Below are 15,489 nucleotides of genomic sequence, written 5' to 3'. Positions count from 1 at the left end.
CTGCATACCAAGTCCTGCGTGGCCACGCAGGGGCTATCAACATCACCGAAGCTCTCTCCTGCTTGATCTTGGCAATCAGACGAGGGAGCAGAGGAAACACATAAGCCAGGCTGAAGGACCAGGGCGCTGCTAGACCATCTATCAGCGCTGCCTTGGGATCCCTGGACCTGGACCCATAACAAGGAAGCTTGGCGTTCTGACGAGACACCATGAGATCCAGTTCTGGTTTGCCCCAAAGTTGGATCAACTGGGCAAATACCTCTGGATGGAGCTCCCACTCCCCCGGATGAAAAAGTCTGCTGACTTAGAAAATCCGCCTCCCAGTTCTCTACTCCTGGGATATGGATAGCCGAGAGATGGCAAGAGTGAACCTCTGCCCATAGAATTATCTTTGAAACCTCCAACATTGCCAGGGGGCTCCTTGTTCCCCCCTGATGGTTGATATAGGCTACAGTCGTGATGTTGTCCGACTGAAATCTGATGAACCTGACCGCAGCTAGCTGAGGCCAAGCCTGAAGAGCATTGAATATCGCTCTTAATTCCAGAATGTTTATCGGAAGGAGGGCCTCCTCCTGAGTCCACGAACCCTGAGCCTTCAGGGAGTTCCAGACTGCACACCAGCCCAGAAGGCTGGCATCTGTCGTTACTATAGTCCATTCTGGCCTGCGGAAGCTCATACCCTTGGACAGATGGACCCGAGATAGACAGCAGAGAAAAGAATCCCTGGTCTCTTGATCCAGATTTAGTAGAGGGGACAAATCTGTGTAATACCCATTCCACTGACTGAGCATGAAGAGTTGCAGCGGTCTGAGATGTAGGCGGGCAAACGGCACTATGTCCATTGCCGCTACCATTAAGCCGATTACTGCCATACACTGAGCCACTGAAGGGCGAGAAGTAGAATAAAGAACACGGCAGGAATTTAGAAGTTTTGACAACCTGGCCTCTGTCAGGTAAATCTTAATTTCTACAGAATCTATCAGAGTTCCTAGGAAGGAAACTCTTGTGAGAGGGGATAGAGAACTCTTTTCTTCGTTCACTTTCCACCCATGAGACCTCAGGAATGCCAGAACAATGTCCGTATGGGACCTGGCGATTTGAAAATTTGAAGCCTGTATCAGAATGTCGTCAAGGTAAGGGGCTACTGCTATACCCCACGGTCTTAGGAACGCCAGGAGTGACCCCAGAACCTTCGTAAAGATTCTTGGTGCCGTAGCTAACCCAAAGGGAAGAGCCACAAACTTGTAATGCCTGTATAGGAAGGCGAACCTGAGAAACCGATGATGATCCCTGTGTATCGGAATGTGAAGATAAGCATCCTTTAAGTCCACGGTAGTCATATATTGACCCTCCTGGATCATAGGTAGGATGGTTCGAATAGTCTCCATCTTGAAGGATGGGACTCTGAGAAATTTTTTTAGGATCTTGAGATCCAAGATTGGTCTGAAAGTTCCCTCTTTCTTGGGAACTATTAACAGATTTGAATAGAAGCCCTGTCCCTGTTGATCCTTTGGAACTGGGTGGATCGCTCCCATAACTAGTAGGTCTTGAACGCAATGTAAGAATGCCTCTCTCTTTATCTGGTTTGCAGATAATTGTGAGAGATGAAATCTCCCCTTAGGAGATGAAGCTTTGAAATCCAGAAGATATCCCTGGGAAACAATCTCCAGAGCCCAGGGATCCTGGACGTCTCTTGCCCAAGCCTGGGCGAAGAGAGAAAGTCTGCCCCCCACTAGATCCGGTCCCGGATCGGGGGCTACTCCTTCATGCTGTCTTAGAGGCAGCAGCAGGCTTTTTGGCCTGTTTCCCCTTGTTCCAAGCCTGGTTAGGTCTCCAGACTGGCTTGGACTGGGCAAAATTTCCCTCTTGTTTTGTAGAAGAGGAAGATGAAGCTGCGCCACTCTTGAAGTTTCGAAAGGAACGAAAATTAGTCTGTTTGGTCCTTAACTTGTTGGACCTATCCTGGGGAAGGGCGTGGCCTTTTCCTCCAGTAATATCAGAAATGATCTCCTTCAGCCCAGGGCCAAATAGGGTCTGCCCTTTGAAGGGGATCTTGAGAAGTTTAGACTGACCAGGATTTAAGCCATAGCGCCCTACGTGCCTGAATGGCAAAACCTGAATTTTTAGCCGTTAGCTTGGTTAAATGAAAAACGGCGTCAGAAATAAATGAATTGGCTAACTTAAGAGCTTTAAGCCTGTCAAGGATATCATCCAATGGGGTCTCTACCTGTAAAGCCTCCTCCAGAGACTCGAACCAGAAAGCCGCTGCAGCAGTGACTGGGGCAATGCATGCAAGAGGCTGGAGAATAAAACCTTGTTGTATAAAGATTTTCTTAAGGAAACCCTCTAATTTCTTATCCATAGGATCTAGGAAAGCACAACTGTCCTCGACAGGAATAGTTGTACGCTTAGCTAGGGTAGAGACTGCTCCCTCCACCTTAGGGACCGTCTGCCACAAGTCCCGTGTAGCTGCATCTATAGGAAACATTTTCTTAAAAGCAGGAGGTGGAGAGAACAGCACACCTGGTCTATCCCATTCCTTAGTAATAATTTCTGAAAACCTCTTAGGGATTGGAAAAACATCAGTGTAAACAGGCACTGCAAAGTATTTGTCCATTTTACACAATTTCTCTGGGACTACAATGGTGTCACAGTCATCCAGAGTCGCTAAAACCTCCCTGAGCAACAAGCGGAGGTGTTCAAGCTTAAATTTAAATGCTGTCATTTCAGAGTCAGACTGAAGTAAAGCCCTCCCTGAATCAGAAATGCCACCCACAGATAGAAGCTCTCCTGATTCGGCTTCTATACATTGTGAGGGTACATCAGACATAGCTACTAAAGCGTCAGAAAGCTCTGTATTTGTTCTAGCCCCAGAGCTGTCTCGCTTTCCTTGTAACCCTGGCAGTTTGGACAATACCTCTGTGAGGGTATGATTCATAACTGCCGCCATGTCTTGTAAAGTAAACGCATTGGACGCGCTAGATGTACTTGGCGTCCCTTGAGCGGGAGTTATAGGTTCTGACACGTGGGGAGAGATAGATGGCATAATCTCCCTTTTGTCAGTCTCAGAAACCTCAGGTGATAAATCTTTAAAACTTATAGAAAGGTCAGTGCATTTGGTACACATTCTAAGAGGGGGTTCCACAATGGCTTCTAAACATAATGAACAAGGAGTTTCCTCTATGTCAGACATGTTTAACAGACTAGTAATGAGACCAGCAAGCTTGGAAAACACTTTAATAAATGTGAAAAAAGCAATAATAAAAAACGGTACTGTGCCTTTAAGAGGAAAAAAAAACTACCACATAAACTGCAAAACAGTGAAAAAAGTAGTAAACTCTACTTGTTAGATTACTCCTAGGAGTAATCTAACAAGTCATGTGGAAACTAGGCCCCAAATAAAGATTTATCACCCTCAGAGAAAAAACATTTTTATTTTTATAAATGCAAACGTTTTTACACTAATATAAGAATTAATATGAATATTATCCCTTTTTGCAAGCATGATCCCAGTTGTTAAATCACTGTATCAGGCTAACCTTAAATATACCAGGCACTGTCAGCATTTTCTAGACCTTATCTCTCTAGAAAAAAATATACTGAACATACCTCAAAGAAGGCAATCTGCAGACCGTCCCCCCAACTGAAGTTTTCTTTCCATACTCTTCAGTTATGTGTGAGAACAGCAATGGACCTTAGTTACAAAACCCTAAGATCATCAAACCTCCAGGCAGATTCTTCTTCTAATTTCTGCCTGAGAGTAAAACAGTACAACGCCGGTACCGTTGAAAAATAAACTCTTGATTGAAGATAAACTACACTAAGTCCCCACATCTCTCTTGATACTTCCTTTCTTGTTGAGAGCTGCAAGAGAATGACTGGGGGTGGCAGTTAGGGGAGGAGCTATATTGACAGCTCTGCTGTGGGTGTCCTCTTGCAGCTTCCTGTTGGGAAGGAGAATATCCCACAAGTAATGGATGAACCCGTGGACTGGATACACCTTTACAAGAGAAATGTAAGCAGGTTGGTAAAACCAAGGAACTGCTAAAGCATCCACTATCTCCGCCTAAGAATCCTTGGACCTGGAAAGGTATCTGGGAAGCTTCTTGTTTATACGAGAGGCCATCAGATCTATTTCTAGAAGGCCCCACATCTGTACAAGATGAAAAAACACATCTGGATGGAGAGACCTCTTCCCCGGACGTAAAGTCTGACGGCTGAGATAATCCGCTTCCCTATTGTCTACACCTGGGATATGAATCACAGAAATTTGACAAGAGTTGGATTCCGCCCAAGAAAGTATCTGACATACTTCTTTCATAGCTGAAGGACTGCAAGTCCCTCCTTAATGATTGACATATGCCACTGTTGTGATATTGTCTGTCTGAAAATGAATGTAAAGTTCTCTCTTCAATAGAGGCCAAGCCTGAAGAGCTCTGAAAATAGCACAGAGTTATAAATAGAATTCTATCAGCCAATCGGAATAAAGGTTGAAAAAATCCTATTGGCTGATTACAGACGTCGATTGAGGAGGATGCTCGGCGCTGGATGTCTTGAAGATGAAGCTGCTCCGCGCCGGATGGATGAAGACTTCTGCCCATCTGGAGGACAACCTCTCCCGGTTTCGTTGAGGACTTGTTGCCGCTTCGATGAGGATGGATGTCGGATCTTCAAAACTGTAAGTGGATCTTCAGGAGTTAGTGTTAATTTTTATTTTAAGGGTTTATTGGGTGGGTTTTATTTTTAGGTTAGGGCATTGGGCAGCAATAGAGCTAAATGCCCTTTTAAGGGCAATGCCCATCCAAATGCCCTTTTCAGGGAAATGGGGAGCTTAGGTTTTTTTAGTTAGGGTTTTATTTGGGGGGTTGGTTGTGTGGGTGGTGGGTTTTACTGTTGGGTGGTTGTTTGTATTTTTTATTCAGGTAAAAGAGCGGATTTCTTTTTAAGGTTTATGGGTAGTTTAGTTTAGGCTAGGGGTTTTTTTTTTATTTTGGGGGGGCTTTTTTATTTTGATAGGGCTATTAGATTAGGTGTAATTAGTTTAAATATCTTGTAATTTGTTTTTTATTTTCTGTAATTTAGTGTTTGTTTTTGTAATTTAGGTAATTGTATTTAATTTATTAAATAGTATTTAATTAAGGGAATTTATTTAATTGTAGTGTTAGGTGTTTTAATTGTATTTAATTGTAGTGTCAGGTTAGGTAAATTTGTATTTATTTTAGCTAGGTAGTTAGTAAATAGTAAATAACTATTTAGTAACTATTCTATCTAGTTAAAATAAATACAAACTTGCCTGTAAAATAAAACCTAACCTAACTATTAGTTATATTGTAGCTAGCTTAGGGGTTATTTTATAAGCAAGTATTTAGTTTTAAATAGATATTATTTAGTTATTAATAGTAGGTTTTCTATAGATTTATTTTAATTATATTTAAGTTAGGGGGGGTTAGGGGTTAATAAATTTAGTATAGTTGGGGCGGCAGATTAGGGGTTAATAAATGTAGATAGGCGGAGGCGATGTTAGGGACAGCAGATTAGGGGTTAATAATATTTAACTAATGTTTGCGAGGCGGGAGTACGGCAGTTTAGGGGTTAATAAATTTAGTGTTGGGGCGGCAGATTAGGGGGTTAATATTTAACTAGTGTTTGCGAGGCGGGAGTACGGCGGTTTAGGGGTTAATAGGTAGTTTATGGCTGTTAGTGTACTTTGTAACACTTTAGTTATGAGTTTTATGCTACAGCGTTGTAGTGTAAAACTCAAAACTACTGACTTTAAAATGCAGTACGAATCTTTACGGGATAGGGTGTACCGCTCACTTTTTGGCCTCCCAGGACAAGCTCATAATACCGGCGCTAAGGAAGTCCCATAGAAAGAAAAAAAAAAAAAACTACACGAAATTTGCGTAAGTTGATTTGCGGTAAGGCCAAAAAAGTTTGCGGTGCCCCTAAATCTGCAAGACTCATAATGGCAGCGGTAGTAGTGTAGTATGAGGCTTAACGCTGCTTTTTTACTCATAACGCAAGACTTTTATTTATAGGCATTTTGAGGTTTGGGAAACTGTGCCCCCTCCTGGTAGGAATGTATATCCCATATGTCACTAGCTCATGGACTCTTGCCACGTACATGAAAGAAATAGAAGTATTTTTGCACTATACTTCTATTAGCAAAAATGCTTCTAGTAAAAACAGAATTTATGTTTACCTGATAAATTACTTTCTCCAACGGTGTGTCCGGTCCACGGCGTCATCCTTACTTGTGGGATATTCTCTTCCCCAACAGGAAATGGCAAAGAGCCCAGCAAAGCTGGTCACATGATCCCTCCTAGACTCCGCCTACCCCAGTCATTCGACCGACGTTAAGGAGGAATATTTGCATAGGAGAAACCATATGAAACCGTGGTGACTGTAGTTAAAGAAAATAAATTATCAGACCTGATTAAAAAACCAGGGCGGGCCGTGGACCGGACACACCGTTGGAGAAAGTAATTTATCAGGTAAACATAAATTCTGTTTTCTCCAACATAGGTGTGTCCGGTCCACGGCGTCATCCTTACTTGTGGGAACCAATACCAAAGCTTTAGGACACGGATGATGGGAGGGAGCAAATCAGGTCACCTAAATGGAAGGCACCACGGCTTGCAAAACCTTTCTCCCAAAAATAGCCTCAGAAGAAGCAAAAGTATCAAACTTGTAAAATTTGGTAAAAGTGTGCAGTGAAGACCAAGTCGCTGCCCTACATATCTGATCAACAGAAGCCTCGTTCTTGAAGGCCCATGTGGAAGCCACAGCCCTAGTGGAATGAGCTGTGATTCTTTCGGGAGGCTGCCGTCCGGCAGTCTCGTAAGCCAATCTGATGATGCTTTTAATCCAAAAAGAGAGAGAGGTAGAAGTTGCTTTTTGACCTCTCCTTTTACCGGAATAAACAACAAACAAGGAAGATGTTTGTCTAAAATCCTTTGTAGCATCTAAATAGAATTTTAGAGCGCGAACAACATCCAAATTGTGCAACAGACGTTCCTTCTTCGAAACTGGTTTCGGACACAGAGAAGGTACGATAATCTCCTGGTTAATGTTTTTGTTAGAAACAACTTTTGGAAGAAAACCAGGTTTAGTACGTAAAACCACCTTATCTGCATGGAACACCAGATAAGGAGGAGAACACTGCAGAGCAGATAATTCTGAAACTCTTCTAGCAGAAGAAATTGCAACCAAAAACAAAACTTTCCAAGATAATAACTTAATATCAACGGAATGTAAGGGTTCAAACGGAACCCCCTGAAGAACTGAAAGAACTAAGTTGAGACTCCAAGGAGGAGTCAAAGGTTTGTAAACAGGCTTGATTCTAACCAGAGCCTGAACAAAGGCTTGAACATCTGGCACAGCTGCCAGCTTTTTGTGAAGTAACACAGACAAGGCAGAAATCTGTCCCTTCAGGGAACTTGCAGATAATCCTTTTTCCAATCCTTCTTGAAGGAAGGATAGAATCTTAGGAATCTTAACCTTGTCCCAAGGGAATCCTTTAGATTCACACCAACAGATATATTTTTTCCAAATTTTGTGGTAAATCTTTCTAGTTACAGGCTTTCTGGCCTGAACAAGAGTATCGATAACAGAATCTGAGAACCCTCGCTTCGATAAGATCAAGCGTTCAATCTCCAAGCAGTCAGCTGGAGTGAGACCAGATTCAGATGTTCGAACGGACCTTGAACAAGAAGGTCTCGTCTCAAAGGTAGCTTCCATGGTGGAGCCGATGACATATTCACCAGATCTGCATACCAAGTCCTGCGTGGCCACGCAGGAGCTATCAAGATCACCGACGCCCTTTCCTGATTGATCCTGGCTACCAGCCTGGGGATGAGAGGAAACGGCGGGAATACATAAGCTAGTTTGAAGGTCCAAGGTGCTACTAGTGCATCCACTAGAGCCGCCTTGGGATCCCTGGATCTGGACCCGTAGCAAGGAACTTTGAAGTTCTGACGAGAGGCCATCAGATCCATGTCTGGAATGCCCCACAGTTGAGTGACTTGGGCAAAGATTTCCGGATGGAGTTCCCACTCCCCCGGATGCAATGTCTGACGACTCAGAAAATCCGCTTCCCAATTTTCCACTCCTGGGATGTGGATAGCAGACAGGTGGCAGGAGTGAGACTCCGCCCATAGAATGATTTTGGTCACTTCTTCCATCGCCAGGGAACTCCTTGTTCCCCCCTGATGGTTGATGTACGCAACAGTTGTCATGTTGTCTGATTGAAACCGTATGAACTTGGCCCTCGCTAGCTGAGGCCAAGCCTTGAGAGCATTGAATATCGCTCTCAGTTCCAGAATATTTATCGGTAGAAGAGATTCTTCCCGAGACCAAAGACCCTGAGCTTTCAGGGATCCCCAGACCGCGCCCCAGCCCATCAGACTGGCGTCGGTCGTGACAATGACCCACTCTGGTCTGCGGAAGGTCATCCCCTGTGACAGGTTGTCCAGGGACAGCCACCAACGGAGTGAGTCTCTGGTCCTCTGATTTACTTGTATCCTCGGAGACAAGTTTGTATAGTCCCCATTCCACTGACTGAGCATGCACAGTTGTAATGGTCTTAGATGAATGCGCGCAAAAGGAACTATGTCCATTGCCGCTACCATCAAACCTATCACTTCCATGCACTGCGCTATGGAAGGAAGAGGAACGGAATGAAGTATCCGACAAGAGTCTAGAAGTTTTGTTTTTCTGGCCTTTGTCAGAAAAACCCTCATTTCTAAGGAGTCTATTATTGTCCCCAAGAAGGGAACCCTTGTTGACGGAGATAGAGAACTCTTTTCCACGTTCACTTTCCATCCGTGAGATCTGAGAAAGGCCAGGACAATGTCCGTGTGAGCCTTTGCTTGAGGAAGGGACGACGCTTGAATCAGAATGTCGTCCAAGTAAGGTACTACAGCAATGCCCCTTGGTCTTAGCACAGCTAGAAGGGACCCTAGTACCTTTGTGAAAATCCTTGGAGCAGTGGCTAATCCGAAAGGAAGCGCCACGAACTGGTAATGCTTGTCCAGGAATGCGAACCTTAGGAACCGATGATGTTCCTTGTGGATAGGAATATGTAGATACGCATCCTTTAAATCCACCGTGGTCATGAATTGACCTTCCTGGATGGAAGGAAGAATTGTTCGAATGGTTTCCATTTTGAACGATGGAACCTTGAGAAACTTGTTTAAGATCTTGAGATCTAAGATTGGTCTGAACGTTCCCTCTTTTTTGGGAACTATGAACAGATTGGAGTAGAACCCCATCCCTTGTTCTCCTAATGGAACAGGATGAATCACTCCCATTTTTAACAGGTCTTCTACACAACGTAAGAATGCCTGTCTTTTTATGTGGTCTGAAGACAACTGAGACCTGTGGAACCTCCCCCTTGGGGGAAGCCCCTTGAATCTAAAAAAGTGCCTGCCGATATAAACTTATCAAAATACCCAGATTAAATGATTCCTCAAGGCTAAATATGTGTTAATAATGAATCGATTTAGCCCAGAAAAAGTCTACAGTCTTAATAAGCCCTTGTGAAGCCCTTATTTACAATCTTAATAAACATGGCTTACCGGATCCCATAGGGAAAATGACAGCTTCCAGCATTACATCGTCTTGTTAGAATGTGTCATACCTCAAGCAGCAAGAGACTGCTCACTGTTCCCCCAACTGAAGTTAATTCCTCTCAACAGTCCTGTGTGGAACAGCCATGGATTTTAGTAACGGTTGCTAAAATCATTTTCCTCATACAAACAGAAATCTTCATCTCTTTTCTGTTTCTGAGTAAATAGTACATACCAGCACTATTTTAAAATAACAAACTCTTGATTGAATAATAAAAACTACAGTTAAACACTAAAAAACTCTAAGCCATCTCCGTGGAGATGTTGCCTGTTCAACGGCAAAGAGAATGACTAGGGTAGGCGGAGCCTAGGAGGGATCATGTGACCAGCTTTGCTGGGCTCTTTGCCATTTCCTGTTGGGGAAGAGAATATCCCACAAGTAAGGATGACGCCGTGGACCGGACACACCTATGTTGGAGAAAAGTTATTTTTCTGCGGCATACACACATATCCTGTGAGGGCCTATACACCAGTATTCAAGCTCAGAGAGCTGGCAGTAGTATGTATTGCTGCTGTGAAGATATAATGTGTCATACAAGCCACCACTGACTCTCTGGGAAGATGTGGTGTTTTAATACTGGTGCGTGGATCCTCACGGGATATGTGCGTATGCTGCTAAAAAGCAGCAATAACTTTTACTAGAAGCATTTTTGATAAAGAAAGTATATTACAAAAATGCTTCTATTTAACATTGAAATGCATTCATGCACATTTCCATGTTGACCTTTCTATCCCTTTAAACAGCACTCGTATTCATTCACCTGTTATCTTCTAGTGTAGTTAGATCTTCATTATTACAACATATAAACACAAATGTTGAAATAAAAAGAAACAGATGCCTTAAAATACTGCAATGAACAACGTATTTAGGGGTCAACAGCAATCATTTAGGGCTCGATTTATCAAGCCTCTACAGCTGCAAGTTCTCAGAAGAACTTCCTCGCCGTGATTAATCAAGCAGCGGTCACCAGACCGCTGCTTCCCTAAGATCTTCACCACCTCTATTGTGGCGAAATTCAATCTCCTCGGTCAAGTCCGCCTGAGGAGATTGACATCTCCTGCCCGCGCGTGAATGGCTGTGCAATGCCGAATACCTGGGGGTAATTTCGCCCCGCCACAGGCGAGCTGAGGCGTACAGGGGCGCGTATACGCGCCCCTGTACGCCTTAGCTATAATAAATCTAGCCCTTAGAAATGTATCTACAAAAAATTCCCATAGACTTTTACAGCAAAATAATTTGACAAACTTTTCTAAAGTGATAGTGATTGATATCTTAGTTACTTCTGGTCATATCAAAAGCATAGCATACAATAAATAAAATAAATAGTAATGATACCTTGTGAACATACAGCTCCCCAGGTTTAGTAGTTTCAATGTTTCCCCCGGCTTCAGAAGCCAGATCGACTACAACCGAACCTTCCTTCATTAGTTCAATCATATCCTTGCGAAACAATATAGGTGCTCTCTTACCTGCAAGCATAAAGAGTCATTGATTAGCCAATGAGTAAAAAAATGCATGGTTAATTAGTACATCAATTATTTCAGTATAATCAAGTAAACGAATAAAAAGCAAAAAGGGGAAATTTATTCTTACCTGATAAATTTGTTTCTTTTACGATACGATGAGTCCACGGATTTCATCCTTACTTGTGGGATATCGCCTTCTGGTCAGCAGGAGGCGGCAAAGAGCAACACAGCAGAGCTGTATATATATATATATAGCTCCTCCCTTCCCTCCCACTCCAGTCACTCGACCGAAGTTAGGAAGAGAAAGGAAAAGTCAAGGTGCAGAGGTGACTGAAGTTTAACAAAGACCTGCCTTAGAAAAACAGGGTGGGCCGTGGACTCATTGTATCGTAAAAGAAACAAATTTATCAAATAAGAATAAATTTCCATTTCTTTTACAAGATACGATCAGTCCACGGATTTCATCCTTACAATACCAAAGCTATAGTACACGGATGAAACGGGAGGGGAACAAGACAGGGAACCTAAACGGAAGGCACCACTGCTTGAAGAATTTTCCTCCCAAAAACAGCCTCAGACGAAGCAAAAGTATCAAATTTGTAAAATTTTGAAAAAGTGTGAAGAGACGACCAAGTTGCAGCTTTGCAAATCTGTTCAACAGAAGCATCATTTTTGAATGCCCATAAGGAAGCCATGAATGCCCATGAGGAAGCCTCGTTCAGGAGGCTGCTGTCCAGCAGTCCCATATGCAAAACGGAGAAAGAAAGAAAAGAAAGAAAAGAAAGAAAAGAAAGAAAAGAAAGAAAAGAAAGAAAAGAAAGAAAAGAAAGAAAAGAAAGAAAAGAAAGAAAAGAAAGAAAAGAAAGAAAAGAAAGAAAAGAAAGAAAAGAAAGAAAAGAAAGAAAAGAAAGAAAAGAAAGAAAAGAAAGGTAGCCATAGCTTTCTGACCCCTAAGATTCCCTGGAAAAATGACAAACAAGGAAGACGATTGACGAAAATCCTTAGTCGCCTGTAAGTAGAACTTCAAGGCACGGACAACGTCCAAATTCTGTAACAGACGCTCCTTCTTCGAGGAAGGATTAGGACACAAGGAAGGAACAACAATTTCCTGATTAATATTTTTATTGAAAACAACCTGAGGAAGAAAACCAGGTTTGGTACGTAACACCACCTTATCAGAATGAAAAATAAGATCAGGAGAATCACATTGTAATGCCGAAAGCTCAGAAACTCTGCGAGCAGAAGAAATAGCCACCAAAAATAAAACTTTCCAAGATAACTTAATATCGATGGAATGCATAGGTTCAAACAGAACCCCTTGAAGAACTGTAAGAACCAAATTCAAACTCCAAGGAGGAACAATTGGTTGAAACACAGGCCTGAATCTAGTCAGAGCCTGACATAAAGATTGAACATCTGTAACATCTGCCAGACGCTTGTGTAACAAAATAGATAAAAGCAGAAATTTGTCCCATTAAGGAACATGCTGACAACCCTTTCTCCAATCCATCTTGGAGAAAAGACTAAATCCTGGGAATCCTAACCCTACTCCATGAGTAGCCCTTGGATTCGCACCAATAAAGATATTTACACCATATCTTATGGTAAATCTTTCTAGTAACAGGCTTACGTACCTGAATCAAGGTATCAATGACCGAATCAGAGAACCCTTGCTTAGATAAAATCAAGCGTTCAATCTCCAAGCAGTTAAGCTGCAGAGAAACTAGATTCAGATGATGGAAGGGTCCCTGAATGAGAAGGTCTTTCCTCAATGGAAGCGTACACGGTGGCTGAGATGACATGTCCACCAGAGCGGCATACCGAGTCCTGCAAGGCCACGCAGGAGCAATGAGGATCACCAAAGCCCTCTCCTGTTTGACTCGAGCAATCACCCGGGGAAGGAGAGCAAATGTAGAGAACACATAAGCTGGGCTGAACGACCAAGGCACTGCCAAGGCATCTATCAGTTCGGCCTGGGGATCCCTGGACCTGGACCCATATCTCGGAAGCTTGGCATTCTGACGAGATGCCATAAGATCCAACTCTGGCCTGCCCCATCTGAGAATCCGGTTGGCAAATACCTCCGGATGGAGTTCCCATTCTCCCGAATGAAATGTCTGTCTGCTCAGAAAATCCGCTTCCCAGTTTTCCACACTTGGGATGTGGATCGCCGACAGATAACAAGAGTGAGACTCCGCCCATTGAATTATCTTGGATACTGTCATTGCTAAGGAACTCCTTGTTCCTCCCTGATGATTGATGTAAGCTACAGTCACAATGTTGTCCGACTGAAATCTGATGAACTTGGCCGAAGCCAACTGAAGCCAAGCCTGAAGCGCATTGAATATTGCTCTCAACTCTAGGATATTGATGGGAAATAGAGACTCCATTCGAGTCCATACATCCTGGGCCCTCAGGGGGTTCCAGACTGCTCCCCATCCTATCAGGCTGGCAACCGTTGTCACTATCACCCATGAGGGTCTGCGGAAGAATGTCCCCTGGTATAGATAATCCAGCGACAACCACCATAGAAGAGAGTCCCTTGCCTCCTGATCTAGATGTATACGAGGAGATACATTTGTATAATCTCCATTCCACTGACTGAGCATGCTCAGTTGCAGAGTTCTGAGAAGAAAATGAGTAAACGGAATGATGTCCATCGCTGCTACCATCAATCCAATTACCTCCATGCACTGAGCCACTGAGGGCCGAGGATTGGTCTGAAGGGCTCGGCATGTATGCAGAATCTTTAACTTTCTCACCTCCTTCAAAAAGATCTTCATGGATAAAGAGTTGATTAGAGTTCCCAGGAAAGGAGCCCTTGTCTGTGGAACTAGCAAACTTTCCCAGGGTCACCTTCCACCCGTGAGTCCTCAGGAATGATAGAACAATGTCGGTAGGAGACTTTGTCAGCTGAGAAGATGACGCCTGGATCAGAATATCGTCCAGATAAGGCGCCACTGCAATGCCCCGAGGTCCTAGAACCCCCAGTAGAGACCCCAGAACCTTTGTGGAAAAAAACTGGGTGCCGTGGCCAGACCGAAAGGCAGAGCCATGAACTGAAAATGTTTGTCCAGAAAGGCAAACCTCAGGAACTTGTGAAGAACTCTGCATATCTTCATGTTCCTATCCACAGCCTTTAAATCCACGGTAGTCATAAATTGACCCTCCTGGATCAATGGAAGAATGGAACGAATAGTGTCCATCTTGAAAGATGAAACAGTGAGAAACTTGTTTAGACTCTTGAGATCTAAGATAGGTCTGAAAGTTCCCTCTTTTTGGGAACCACAAACAGACTTGAATAAAACCCCTGTCCCTGAATTGGAACGGGACAAATTACTCCCATGGAGGATAGGTCTCTTACACAGTGTAAGAACGCCTCTACCTTTATCTGGTCTACAGACAATCGAGAAAGAAGAAACCTCCCTCTGGGGAAAGAATTCCTGAATTCCAGTTTGAATCCCTGAGATACTATTTCTAATGCCCAGGGATCCTGAACAAATAAAACCCCTGTCCCTCTCTTATCCAAGCCTGGGTGAAGAAAGACCGTCTGCCCCCCACTAGATCCGGTCCCGGATTGGGGGCCAACCCTTCACGCCGACGTGGAAACAGCAGCAGGCTTCTTGGATTGTTAACCTATGTTCCAAGACTGAATTCCTTAAAGTTTCGAAAGGCACGAAAATTACTCTGTTGCCCTCCCGTGAAGTCAGAAATAATCTCCTTCAAGTCAGGCCCGAACAGGGTCCTCCCCTTGTAAGGAATAGCCAAAAGCTTAGACTTGGATGACACATCCGCAGACCAAGAATTCAACCATAAGGCACTGCGTGCTAAGATGGAAAATCCTGAACTCTTAGCCGCTGACTTGGTAATCTGCAAGGAAAGATCAGAAATTTTATAACTGAAACAGCTAAGTTAAAATCTTTAATTCCTTTTATATCTTAAAGGAAACTCTATTGTTGTGTGCTGCCGTTCCATCCTAAGTCACAAAGGATGAATGCACACCAAGGAACAGCAGTAATGTCCTAATAAAAATGACCCTTACTGTCACTTGAACTGTTAAAACTGAGACTATTTACTTTATTGTACAAAGGCAAATGATATTCGCGTGCAATATTGCATGACATAGCTTCAGAATTTACATGCACCTTTGGGTACCTGCCAATCTTAGGATGTAGGCAAGGCGCAAGTAAAAGGGGCACCCATCGTGGGACAGTGACAAAAAAAAAAAAAAAAGTTACCGACTCTTTAATCTTAAACAGTAACTAGATATTTCACCGAGGAGAAAAAAAAAAAAAAAAAAACTTATGTTAACAAAAAGTTTATTTCAAGAAAGGAAGAAGCAACAAATAAACAGCTGAAAAACATGTATAGAACAAAACAGTACTGTCTCTTT

The 15,489-nt window shown here is 43.2% G+C and overlaps 1 protein-coding gene across 1 annotated transcript in view; it reads right to left on the bottom strand.

The window, feature by feature from the left end:
* Positions 1-15,489, bottom strand: part of NNT (nicotinamide nucleotide transhydrogenase) — a 441,005-nt gene that overhangs the window by 280,716 nt on the left and 144,800 nt on the right. The window contains exon 8 of the mRNA XM_053701258.1: positions 10,966-11,099. Coding sequence (XP_053557233.1) covers positions 10,966-11,099 — 134 coding nt within the window. The remainder of the gene's footprint in view (positions 1-10,965; positions 11,100-15,489) is intronic.

This window comes from Bombina bombina, chromosome 2 (genome assembly GCF_027579735.1).
Source record: "Bombina bombina isolate aBomBom1 chromosome 2, aBomBom1.pri, whole genome shotgun sequence".
Taxonomy (NCBI): Eukaryota; Metazoa; Chordata; class Amphibia; order Anura; family Bombinatoridae; genus Bombina; species Bombina bombina.
This window is presented reverse-complemented; position numbering and strand designations above follow the sequence as displayed.